The sequence below is a fragment of the Lontra canadensis genome, unplaced genomic scaffold, assembly GCF_010015895.1.
Source record: "Lontra canadensis isolate GAN:19392208 unplaced genomic scaffold, GSC_riverotter_1.0 scaffold7, whole genome shotgun sequence".
In the NCBI taxonomy this organism is placed as follows: Eukaryota; Metazoa; Chordata; class Mammalia; order Carnivora; family Mustelidae; genus Lontra; species Lontra canadensis.
The window spans coordinates 1,452,798-1,466,355 of record NW_022631001.1 but is presented as its reverse complement, the minus strand read 5'-3'; the positions used below and the strand labels follow the sequence as shown (position 1 = coordinate 1,466,355).

The 13,558-nt window shown below is 33.8% G+C and overlaps 1 protein-coding gene across 3 annotated transcripts in view; it reads left to right on the top strand.

Annotated features, from left to right (window-relative positions):
• CNTN5 (contactin 5) overlaps nt 1-13,558 on the top strand; it is a 1,319,804-nt gene that overhangs the window by 933,926 nt on the left and 372,320 nt on the right. For all 3 annotated transcript variants that reach the window (XM_032852733.1, XM_032852732.1, XM_032852734.1), the window contains one exon: nt 2,874-3,077. In XM_032852733.1, coding sequence (XP_032708624.1) covers nt 2,874-3,077 — 204 coding nt within the window. The remainder of the gene's footprint in view (nt 1-2,873; nt 3,078-13,558) is intronic.

Below are 13,558 nucleotides of genomic sequence, written 5' to 3'. Positions count from 1 at the left end.
ATTTATTGCTATTTAATTGTTGACACTTCCAGTTACCTTGATCTCAGTCCTCATCCTAAATCTATCAGCCAATATAATTTTTATATATGATCCATTTATAACTTAAACTGCTGAGTCAGCTTCCTCAACAAAATGTCAGTGATCATGTCCAAGCACAGGAAAAATGATTGACAATCGTGAAGGCTTTAACTTGAGAGAGAAGTTGGACCACCTCAAAATTCAATGTCCCTTAAATTTTGCCTAATTTACCTGGTAGAATAAATCATAAAAAAAAACTTCATAGTAACTTTGTAAACATGACCTTTTGTCTTCTGTTCACAGACAATACATTCCAGACTGTTAAACTGCCTACATTATTTCTTAGTGTCTGTATTTAGCCTCACTTCAAATGCTATCTTTGACTCATATTCTCAAAGCCAAATAAGTCTTTACTTTTTACTGAGATTTGAGTGCTATCGACCTACACACAATGCCTCTAATCCTCAACTGCAGTCTGATTTTGATCCCCATTCATTTATTAAAGTTGCCATTCACTGATATCCAATGTCTATCTTAAGTAACATTTCCCTTTATTTTATTGGGACTTTTTCCTTGTTTGACATTATTTAATCTTATGGAAATCATTAAACCATTGGCACCTATACCACTGCATTTTCTTTATTCCCGTGTAATCTTTCTGTCTCTTCTCTCTTATCCTATTTAATACTTTCTTACATTTATTTAGATGTTTGTGCTTCCTGGAGTATCTCCTCACTATATCTACCCCTCTTGATTTGTCTCACCTACTTAATTGGATTCAATTATACCAAAAACTGACAATTCTCAAATTTGACCTTCACCTCAGATTTCCTTTCCTGGACTTCAAACAAATATTTGTCAGCTGCTAGAACTACTTACCCAGATTTGCTTTAGAGACTTCCAACTTAAAAATGTGCTGAAAATGAAAAAATAATCTTTCTCCCTAAACTAGTTTTACTTGGTGTATTTCCATTGAACATCTTGGACCATCCTCTTCCCAGTCACTCAAGGAAGATATGGGTATTCCTGGACTGGTACTATTTGTCTCTTTCTTTGCCTTACCTCTGATATATTTCTTGGACCAACATCTTTCTTCCCATTTTTATGATCATGGTTCTGATTCAGATTTCTTCAGCCTTCACTTTTAGTATGCAATACCATCTTATTGTTCTCTCTTGCAATTAAATCCAACCTTTGCAGAATCACCAGAATAACCTATTAATGTATGTATCTATATCAACCCTTTCTTGAAAAACATCCAGTGGTACCATATTACATATAAGATTGACCACAAGCTTCTTAATATAAGATACACACACCATGTTAATCTTTGTTTAATAATTTGGATTTGCCTCTAATCTCTCCAACCTCCTCTCTTAGCACTCCTTTTCTTGAAATTGTCAGTCCAATAACACAAAACTGTTTGTGGTTGTCCATTCATACCATCCAATCCTTGTGTGAATGAACCTTCTCTTGGCCTCTTTATCCAAATATATGCTTGCCTTATCAATATCTCTAATACCAGATATTATATCAAGTTTTATTTGCCAAAATGTGGGTCACCTGGGTGGCTCAGTGTGTTAAGCCTCTGCCTTCAGCTCAGGTCATGATCTCAGGGTCCTGGGATCGAGCCCCACATTTGGCTCTCTGCTCAGCGGGGAGCCTGCTTCCCTTCCTCTCTCTCTGCCTGCCTTTCTGCCTACTTGTCAAATAAATAAATAAAAATCTTTAAAAACATTTTAAAAATAATTTTTATTTGCCAAAATTAAAATCCTAGTTTTACTCCACCCATATCTCCAAAGAACTGCTACAGACTAGTCTTTCTGTTTTAGTAAAAGGAAATGCATTCTTCTAGTTGCTCAGTGAATCAGGCCACAAACCTAAATCTTTGAGTACTCTTTTTCTCACATTTCATAGTGAATCCCTCAGCAATTCCTGTCAACTCCCCAATCACATTTTTACCAGAAACAATACTGTCACTACCATCACTCTAATGAGAATCATTTCTTTCATGGCTTTTTTGAAAGTAGTCTCTTAGACTAGTGGGCATTATTCCTCCTGCTTCTCCTCTGCATGCCTACTTTGTCCTCACATTGTCTTTTCTCTACCCACTAGTCAGAGAGAACTTTTGAAACATAAATTCACATGTTCTTCTCACCTCTATCACTTTCTCTGTTAACATGTTTTAGTTTTCTTCATAGCACTTATCACCACTTGACATACACTTGTGTATTCCTGGTTTCTTCCCACTAAAATGAAAACTCCATGAGACCACAGACTTTCTTTTTCCCCCACTTAGGAAAATGCCTGATCTATTGTGACTCTCAACCAATACTTTTGCATAAATGAGTAAATGAATGTAGCGTAGGTGTCTCTTATTTCAGGTAGTTTTCACTGCTTAGCATGATTGCTTAAGTACCCCTCTCCCATGCCTTCTTTACAATAAAGTACATATCTCCATTTCTTTATTCCATATTGAGTGATAGGCTTGGGCAAATCTCTCATTAGGTTGATCTTAGAGAATGAGAAACTATCTCTCTCATCTTTTTCATTTCAGTGGTATCACAGTGCCAATCATCCAACATACATTTAACACACTTTGGAATTGAATGGATGGATGGATGGGTGGATGGATGATGGATAAATGTTAAACAGCCTTTAGAAACATTTAAAATCTTCTTAGAATCATTAAGAACAATAGTCCTTTGAACATAAAATAATAAATTATATAGCTATCTGGATCAAATATATATGGCCTTGCAATACATCTAACACAGTAAATAATTTGCTATTTGAGATTTAACTGTTAGTAAAATAATCTGTATATTTCAACAATGAATTTTGTGTATTTTCAGAGATCATCTATAGCTGGGTATTTAATGAGTTCCCTTCCTTTGTGGTGGAGGACAGCCGGCGGTTCATTTCCCAGGAGACAGGCAATCTGTATATTTCTAAAGTCCAATCATCAGATGTTGGCAGCTATATTTGTCTAGTGAAAAACACAGTGACTAACGCTCGAGTACTTAGTCCTCCAACGCCACTCACTCTACGTAATGATGGTAAGTTGCATGGCCTGGATTAAAATGGTCAGCCACCTCAACTGTGAAAAATAAAGATGTATTTCTAAACATGTAAGCCTAATACAAATATTTTTTAATTGTCATATTTAAGCATTCTACGTTTTTTAGTCTGAGATTATGTGTACCTTAGAATAGAAATTTTGACATAAGAAAGTGATGATTTTTTGTTGAGAACTATTAACCATAATACTATCCTAATCCCAAAGAAAGAGGTAGCCTTTGAAAAGATGAATTGTAATAAAGCCTTCAGTTTTTTCTTTGTTCCTTAGTGCCTCTATATAACATATGTGTATGAATTGCAAGCATTTTATAGGTTCACTTTTCATTACTTTTTTATGTTAGCTACCTTCAAACTGAATGTTCAGCTTTTAATACTTCATGGTATAGTATAATTGTTATTAGTACTTTTCCAATAATAGAAGCAGTTGGAAATTTAAATTTTAAGTGCAATTCATGCAGAAATTATGATTCTATAATTATAGGTATTGCCATCTATCTAAAGTATCTTCAAATTTAAACACCTCATTTGTAGTTATAGACATTTATAGTTAAGCATTACATTAAAGAAGTCAAGTGCTATATTAACAGTTGATATATGATATGTAGCTTGCTCTGTCATGCAATGAAAAATCCATGAAGGCATTATTAAGAAGTGAGCTTGAGAATCCTGATTGATTCTCAAGCTTAAAAAATAATCTATTTCAACATTACTCTTTTACATGCTTAGTTTTAGAATATATGCTGCTGCACTGTACACTGAGTTTCATCACAAGATTTTTGCTGACTATACAGTTTCTCATTTTATATATTTGACACATATCTACATGTACACATATATAATATATATCCTATCTGGTAAAGAGTACACATACAATATCCAGTTTAGAAATAAAGAAGCCAATATTAGAGACATGAAGGGACCTGCCAAAGGTCACATAGCTAGGTAATACCATGGAGGAATAGCTGGGAAAGAAGAATGGAAATTGGGAAACCAATTCAAACTATTGAAAATTGCCAGCTGAGAGATGATGAGGGACAGAATGAAAACAGTGGTAATTGCGTTGGAGAGCAGGAAATATGAGGGATATTGAAGAGGTAGAATTACTAAAATTTAATAATTAATTAAATATCAGACTCTAGGAGGAAGTTTTGACACAGTTCATGAACTGTGTGAAGATTCTCTTCAAAAGAAGAGATAACTCAGATAAAGGGATTGAGGATTTGGTAAATGTGAGGAATTCAATTTTTAATATAATGAGATGGAGTTTTCTTGGGAAATCCATGTGGAAATATGTGGTAAGTATTTAGATATATATGTCTAATATATATAGAAGAGTGCTAGGCTAAAGAAAGATATTTAAAATTCATCATTGTGTATTCCCTCACTGTAGTTAAAGCTATGACTGTGAATATATGGTTTCAACATCAAGATTATATGAAAATGTCCATAGGGTGAAAAGAAAAATGGAACTAGATATGATTTTTAAAATTTACCTAGTTAAAAGCTTAGAATTAAGGTGATTTTCTATAGACCATTGCCATAATGTTTCTAAGCATCTTCTCAGTAATCCCTTAAGAATTTAAAACATCCTTACCTAAAATTGTAAAAATTTGCTGACTAGCAAATAAATATTTCCATTAACACTATCCATTTATGTAAGAATGCAAACTTGGATACTGGCTGAGGTTGACAAGGGCTGTCTTATTTTCACAAAATTGGTCTAAACATTACACTGACCATCATGAGAGAAAGTAGCACATGTATAAATCAGAATCCAAAAACAGATACTAGTTTCACTAGTACTTTAAAAGTTAAGTACCCAGGCCCAGATGTATTCCTTAACTTTATCTTTTGTCTTCCATGGTCCAACATTTCAAGAATAATATAAAAGAATTTTTATTATTATTTAAACTCCCTTACCCCTCTGTCTTCTATTGCTATTGTTTGGAAAAACTTCCAATGAATTCAACTATGCCCTTAATCTGTGACTGCCTTGAGAATCTGAGAGCTGTGACAGAATTACACCCACAATTGATTCATGATTGCCAAATTCAAATGGGCCTTCAGGAGTGTCTCTCAATCTTATTAAGTTTCTGTGGATGGCTAACTTCCCAAAGAAGCATTTCTGCTTTCCTTAAACTGGACTGCCCTATCACCAGCATGTCACAAAAACTGTATGTTATAAAATTCATCTTCCTACTAACAAAATTAAATCTAACTACATCTCCATTCATACTGTTTCTTCTCGCAAACTATTTCAGTAGAATTGTTATACTGTCCCTCCACCTAATAGCACCAATCCCTCCATTCTTAACTCTTTCCTTTGGCCTTTACAGTACATTACACTGTTTCATATATATCTAGTACTATTCCATTAAACCAATATTTTTTATACTAACTGAATTAACTGATGCAGTTGACATTGTTGACTACTTTTTTTCTGGTGATAAATATTTGTATTTTAAAAAATCATTTGAGCAGTACTACATGAAAGACTTAATAAAGCCAATAAAAAGTAAAATGAACTGTTATATTAAGGTTAGTATTTAAATTAAAAAGAAACAGTTGGGAAAATTTTTCTGAATTGCAATTATATCATTTAGTGACAGTTTTATTTAAAATTTTATAAAAGGAGTTTGAAAATTCACATGTCTTCTTTCTGTGAATGATCTAGTGTTATTGTTTCCTTTGTGGATTAATTTTTCCTTCACCCTTTCTACACTACATTTATGTCCTTTTGTCTGCTACTTTCACTGTTACACTTTTACAAGTGTTCTAAACTTTTCCATGGAATAACTGTAAGGGCTGAAAATTAAATTTACAAGTTATTATTATGTAATTATCACTCAATATCATATTGTTACAGGTTTTTAACCTATTCTTAGATGTGTGTGTTGTACTAGATGTGTTTTTAATAAGTGAAACTTTGAATATAACAAGGAAAATTAGGCTAGGCTTTGATACACATTCAAAGTGTGTCAAAGATTTTGATACACTTTGAATGTGGGTTTTCTTTTTTTCAAAGATTTTATTTATTTATTTGACACAGAGAGAGAGCACAAGCAGAGGGAGCAGCAGGCAGAGGGAGGAGGAGAAGCAGGCTCCCCACTGAGCGGAGAGCCAGATGGTTGTGGGGGCTCAATCCCAGGACCCTGGGATCATGACCTGAGCCAGAGGAAGATGCTTAACTGACTGAACCACCTAAGCACCCTCATTTTTCTTTTTTTAAATATTGAATGTAGATTTTCCTTAAAATTCCAGATACAATTAATAGTTTTAATAATATTGTTGAAATATAAACATGAGTCATCACAAAACAAATGGTAAATGAAACCATCAGTATGGTTAAGAAAGTCCATGAGAAAAGTATGATATAAAGAGACATGAACTGAAGACAAAATCTTGCATAATCCAAATTGCTTTAGAAGAGTAAAGAATAAATATCTTACAAAAGATAATGAGAAGTCAGAGAAGTAACAGGAAAAACAGAAGTGTAGTATCAAGAAAGCCAGTGAAAATGAGTATTTGAACAAGATGTGAGCATACAGCTCAGAATGGTGACGTGGTACATGTATCTGTTGCCTGTTCCCTTTCCCTGAGACCTTACAAGAAATCCGTATCTTTAATGAGAATGCTGGAGTGAAAGTATTACATTAACAAATAAGACATTTTGATACATTTCTGGGAAAATAAGGAAGGATATGAATTAAAAGAGTAAATAGAAGGAGAAGACTGAAACTTAAAGTTTAAAGGATCTAAAGAAGGGACCAAGGACCATGTACCTAGTGGAAGCCTAGGAAAAGCTTTGAAATCAAAGTTAGTTTTGGAGGGGGGCATCAAAGTGAACAAAGAGGGATTAAAATATGTATGAAGAACAACTGTTTCAGTGCAATATTGGAGTCCCCCTCCTTCCCTATACCTACATGCAAAAAGAGCAAAGGACAGATCTCTTAATAATATAAGTGAACTTTTCATGGAAGGTTGAAGTATTACTATGATAATGATGCACAGTATAAAATCTTCTTATTCTGGCATTTGAGTGTCTGCAGCCTGAAAACCAGTTCCATGCCCTCACATCAAACCAGAGCTGTCAACACCCTTCAACTAGATATCCCCCACCCCTACCTCAGAAGGGAACTAATTGTATAGTTAACTCTCACCAACTTTCAAGCTTCTCAAACTTTACATTTATATGCAATCTAAGAGTTTTTATTAAAATATTACTGAGCTTTCTAAATGGTTATAGAATTCATACCAGAATAATGTGTAAAAAATAGGAAACTTTTAATATTACTCCAAGAGAGGCATAGATTAGACTGAAATCATTTTTAATTCAAAACTTTCATATCACTATTTGATCTCTCCTCAAAAAGAAAGTAATTGAAAAGTATATTCATAAGTAGGACATATTTCTGAATGTTTTCCCAAGTAGGTGGCATATATTAAACACTTATTCTGAAAATAAAAATAGAATACAATTGTGGATGGATCCATTTATTGTAGCATGGTCAGGTGCAATTCCTGCTGGGTTTTACAAACCTCTCTATGCAGAGACAGGCATTGTAATGGATATTTCTGCAAACTTGGCAAACACCTCTGCAGGGGTTTGAATATAAAAATTACGTTTAATCTGCTGTGACCATACAGTTAGTTATGAAAATCATTTCAAGAACATTGCATTTTAACACTTCTCTGGAAAAAGAAAAAGTAGACCTTTCTAAAAATAATAGAAGCTATATACATAAGCACAGTATTTCCTTTCAAGTACAACTATAATTTAACTTTATAAAATGTATTATTGTAGAATGTATGGTCTTAGCTAGGTTTTTCCTAAAGCTTCCTAAAGCTTGAAACAAAATTTGCTTTTAGGTAGTTAATTGGAATGTATCCCTGAGAGGAGTGAGGGATGGGTTGGACATGAAGCATGAAATAATGTAAAGGGAAGTTGCATTATGGAGATGACCACTTCTATAGGCTACTGGAGCTTGATCCCACAGGACCAGAGCCTTATGAAATGCACTTCAGAGCAGCCTTCTTGGTGGACACATCATTGACCTTCCATCTCCCAGTCCCTGAGAGTGGCACCAAAAGCAGTTAACTCTGCACTTGCACTGCTGTCCTCAAGCTGCAACTCTCTGAAACTTGTTGCTCCTGCACAGACTGGTTACAGGAGTAGTTGAGTGATCTCGCCAAGATTATTTGAACTGGCATGTAATAGGGGTCTAAAACATAGATGTGAAGCTTTAGATCTGAAGTGCATGAATGACGTGATCAGTTTCCCTCTGTTGACCCTGTGTGAACTCATCCTCGCACATTCACAAATGTATATCTCATACCAACTATGTGTTATATAATTTGTGAGGTACTAAGGATTTAATGGAGGACAAAACAAATACAGTAATAATTCTCTTTTAGTTACAAGGGAGGATATTATCCTAAATACTGAATGTAACTTGAATCCTAAGATCTGCTTGTTTTCACTGAGTGCCCCCGAGGCCAGTGTCATATTATCATTTCATTAAAACCAAAACAAACAAAGCTTTTATGAGTAATACCAATTTTTGCTAATAGTTTGGAGGATAATTAGTGAAGGTCTAGCTTCCATATAACACAGTAAAATTTATTGAACACTCCCCTTTAAACCACATCTTTCTTTTGCCAAATTTTTATTCCTCCAGCTGCCACATCTCTCCCTCAAAACATTTCTACCTCTCCCAAAGCACTGTTGCCTCTAGTCTCCCTTCAGGGTCTAGCTAATTCTCTCTTAATTATGACTATTTCATACTTTCATTTATCCTCTCATCTGTGTCCCCAGTCCAATTTTGAAGATTTTTTTAGCTAATTTTATTTTTGTGTAATCAACATTTATGTTTAGTTACTACACATGTAAGACATTGTTCTAAACACTTTATAAGTGTTAAAGGATAGAAAATATACAAAAGCAAATGTTAACTAAATGTTTTTACTGATATCATACAAGATATTAAACACATTTCTAGGGATAAAGAAAATAACCATATTCTGATAATAAGTTTAAATCTTTGAGAAGATATAGCAAAGCATCTTCTTACTATCCATTATGTACAGGACCAGGCTACTCATTTCTCTTCCAGTACAGATGGGATCTTTTCTTATAAGATATCGTTCCTTCCTAAGGTAGAATTCTCTCAGCCACCTTCTCTAGGGCTATAATGGCTCCACAATGGTAGAGAGAGTATAACAGAAAAAGAAGAAAGAAAGAGAGAAAGAAAGAAAAGAGGGAGGAAGGAAGGAAGGAAAAGAAAAAAAGAAGAAAGAAAAGAGAAAGAAGAAAGAAAGAATGAATGAACTAAAGAAAGAGAGGGAGGGAGGAAGGGAGGAATAAATGGATGGAGGAAGGGAGGGAGGGAGGGAGGGAGGAAGGAGGAAAGAAGGAAAGAATAGTGAGAGAAAGAACAAATGAATTGATCAATGACCCTTTTCCCATCTTTGGAGTTGGAGAGTGCTGTAGGGGGAAGAATAATTGAAGAAATAACTTGAGAAAGTGAGTAGGAATGGATTCAGAGTGCTTACAGAAAGATTGACCTTTGTTAGAAAATTCGTCACTTGTCACAGTGAGAAGAAAAGTAAAAAGATTATAGATGCAGATAACCTACTATTTGTTGGTGGGAAATCTGATGACTTTTTTATTGAAGTACAATTATTATACAGTGTTATATTAGTTTTAGGGTATAATATAATGATTCAAAAATTCTATACATTTCTCAGTATTTATCAAAACAAGTGTACTCAATCTTTATCTATTTCACCCATTCCTACCTACATCTTTTTTTTTTTTTTAATGAGCTACAGGCAAAGTCATCAGGTGAGAATTTATATGTGGGCAATAGGTTTATTTTTAAGACAAGAATTGTGTCAACAAGGAAATTATACACAGCTCCATTAATTTACTACTGAATAATTAAGATCCTATGAGCAATGGAAGGATAAAAAAATGGCATGCCCTTGAAGATTGTGGTAGGCTAATTCTAATTCCTAGAAACTTTAAATGTTACTTTTATGGTAAAGGGACTTTGTAGATGTGACTAAATTAAGGAACTTGATATGGAGATATTACCCTTGATTAGCCTGGATCACTCTAGATGATTGGTGTCAGCCCTAAATGTAGTTGCAGATGTTCTCATCAGAGGGAGACAAAGGGAGATTTGAGCACAGAAGCGGTAAGGACAATGTGATGATGGAAGCAGAGAATAGAGAGATGTGCTTTGAAGATGGAGGAAGGGTCAGGAGCTATAAAAGAAATATAGCTCTAGAAGCCAGAAAAGGCAAGGAAATGGATTTTCTCTAGAGCCTCCATAGGGAAGGTAGTCCAGCCTTCAAGAGGGACCACCTTAATTTAGGCCAAATGAAATTTTAATCTTCAGATTTTAAACTTCTGAGCTCCAGAATTTAAAAGACTGTGTTAACTTTAAACTACCAACTATTTTGTTAAGACAATCATGGAAAACTAATACAAAGAGCAAACAGAAATCTAGAGAAAAGTATTTTTACTTGTCCTGTGGAATATTGGTAGTTCCTGAAGCATTATGTGAGAGTTGTCTTATTCCTGTTTGCAAGAGTTGATGGTATACCTCTCTTCACTTCTTGGTAGCTTGATATTTTTGTTCAGAAATTTCGACTTAAGGATAGTTCCTAGGGGACTTGGAAAGCTTGTGAGAAGAACACTCCTACTCTGGTATATTTATCTATGTGAAGGAAACTGAATAATATTAAGGCTTTATGTCAAATTCTGTAGGAATATAGAAACTTATTTGGCTTTTGTTAATCTTTTATTTATTTTGCTGTATGTCACTCTGGAAAGCTTATCATCTTGATAATCTTGATGAAATAAGAATATCAAGTAAATAAGAACATCAAGAAATCATTGGATAATTTCTGTAAAATGAATATTTGTTTTGCTCAGACAATCAGTCTGAGCTTGCTCGGACAATCTTGACAATCAGTCATTGCATACAATTCTATTTCTCCTCAAACAGACTTATTAAAACAATTTCAACTTTTATCTGTAGAAATAAGAATTTTTATCAAGAAAAACAATGTTCATCATTTAATTAACCCTCTTAATATGTCTTAGAAACTTTGAAGAAATATTTAATAAGTACTTACAAATAATAAGATACAATTGTTAAATAGGTATCTAACTTGGGCTTTTTACGGATTTCCTTGTAATTGTAATTCAGGAAATAAGATACCAAAGGATGTAATATTTTGGTATTTAGCATTGTAATTTATATTTAGCATTGAGAATGTATCATTCTTAATATAAGAAAGGAAGGTGAACTTTGAGGTTTATATTTTTTTGTAAGAGTGGAAGATGTATGTTCAGATGTATTAATCTGACTTCCTTTTCCATTGTCATGGTGTTGTTCTACAATGTCTCAATTGTTACACTTTCTTTATTTAATAACCTGAAATCTGCATTGATTCTCACCACACCACTCAATGTGTCTTCTCAAAATTGGTCATCTATCTGTTAGTCAAATAGATCAGTGTTTTCTCAGCCTTCATCATTCTTGACCTCTTTGTGGTTTATGTTTAAACCTGAAAATGTTTTTTTTTTTTCTTAACTTAACTGGCAGTAGACTATCCCAAAGAGTTTCATCTATACCTTAAACTATCTCTTCTCAATCTACTCCCTAAATAAATCACTCCATGGAATTCTCTGTCTACCTGTGTCCATTCACCCATTTGTCTGCCTTGTTTATACTTGGCATTGTTTTAGAAAAGATTTAAGGAGCATTACTCTTGTAAATATAGATATTCCTCCAAGATTCTACTCCTAGTTGCACCTTTATTTCTATTTTTTTTTCTTTAATGAGCACTTCTATTTCTCTGTTTCCAATTTAGAATTTTCCCACAAAGATTTCTCTAGCTGTGTTGTTAGTAAGATCACTTTTCTCCTAGACATCTCATATAAATATATCTGGGTCAATAAAATCCTCCAAACCTCACGACCACATAAATAAAATTCAGGAGTTTGGCAAGCTCTGTGAATTCTACATCTGTGATGTTATTTTCATTCATCTTCTTCTTTCAACTTCTAATTATAATAGTCTTTACTTCTTGCATAGAGCAGTGGCTTTCAACCACCTTTTTCTACAATTCACATAAGGTGAATAATATTTCTATCCAAAATTCACTTTCAAAAGGATTGCCACAGTTTAGACTTTGGAAGAAAAGAGAGACTGCAGGTGCAATGCCTGTAAACTAGCTGTTATACCACCTCCTTTATCATCAATCAAAAAAGCTTACAGGAAGCAGGCTCATGAGAGTAGCATCATTGCAGAGATTTAAACTAGAATCTATTTTGATTAATTTTGTTTAAAGTAAATCGGTCAGAAAGTCGGGTTTGATTTACTACGTATATTATTATCCTTGGACAAGAGACTTAACCTGTCTGCAGTTCAGTTTATTCTTCTGAATATGGGATAGCATGGATACTTGTCTCATGGGATTATTGTGAGGAGTAGTGCATTAATATGTGTAAAGCAATTAGAAAAGTGCCTATTACCTACTAAGCATTAGTAAAAGCTAGTTATTAACACAGTATTTATCACAAAATCCCCACTGTATTTCACTAGTGTGTGGGTCATTGCTGATAGGAAATACTTTCCTGGTTCCATTACTGTAGAGTTTATTGTTGCTATTCTCTACTGTTTAAATTCAAACTCCTCTGTGTAGAACTGATGTTTTAATATAGTTTTGTTTTGTTTTGTTTCGTTTTGTGGGAAGAGTAGCAGTGGGAGACGTTTTATATTTTATCACTTGCTTTCTTCATTCTATCATTCTATATTCTTCATTTAAAATCTACTTCATTAAAACCTAAAATTTTAAATTAAAATTTTCTGACTCTATCCCTTTTGTGTTCTCTCTTCCCGAGAAGCCCTCTTAACTCCTACTTCTGTCTGCAAGTATTTGAATGACTAACTAGCTCATACAGCTAGCTAGTTACAATAAGTAGGAATAGAATCTACTAAATAATAAGGATAGTTTGAACTTTATTCTAAAAGTATGTCCTTATGTTTGAACATATTGAAAATCATCTGCCACTTTCATAATACCCACCCACACAACCTTATGATATCTTCATGGAAATTGTATTTTCCAGCTTGCTATTTCCCTTTTCCATTTGCTTTACATGTAGTAATGCATTTAATCCTCACAATAACCCTATGAGACAAGTATCCATGCTATCTCCATTACCCAAAAGTTTTGAAATTTTATTATCCCCATATTAAAATATTCTACAAAATAATCAACAAATGCCAGCTCTAATTTGACTTCTGAGGACTTTTCCATTTCACCAACATATTGCTTCCAATATCTAATGTATTTCAGTAACCATGACAAAACATTACTCGTGTACATTATTTAATTCATTATGCAACATTATTTGCAACAGTCAAAATATGAAAGCAAC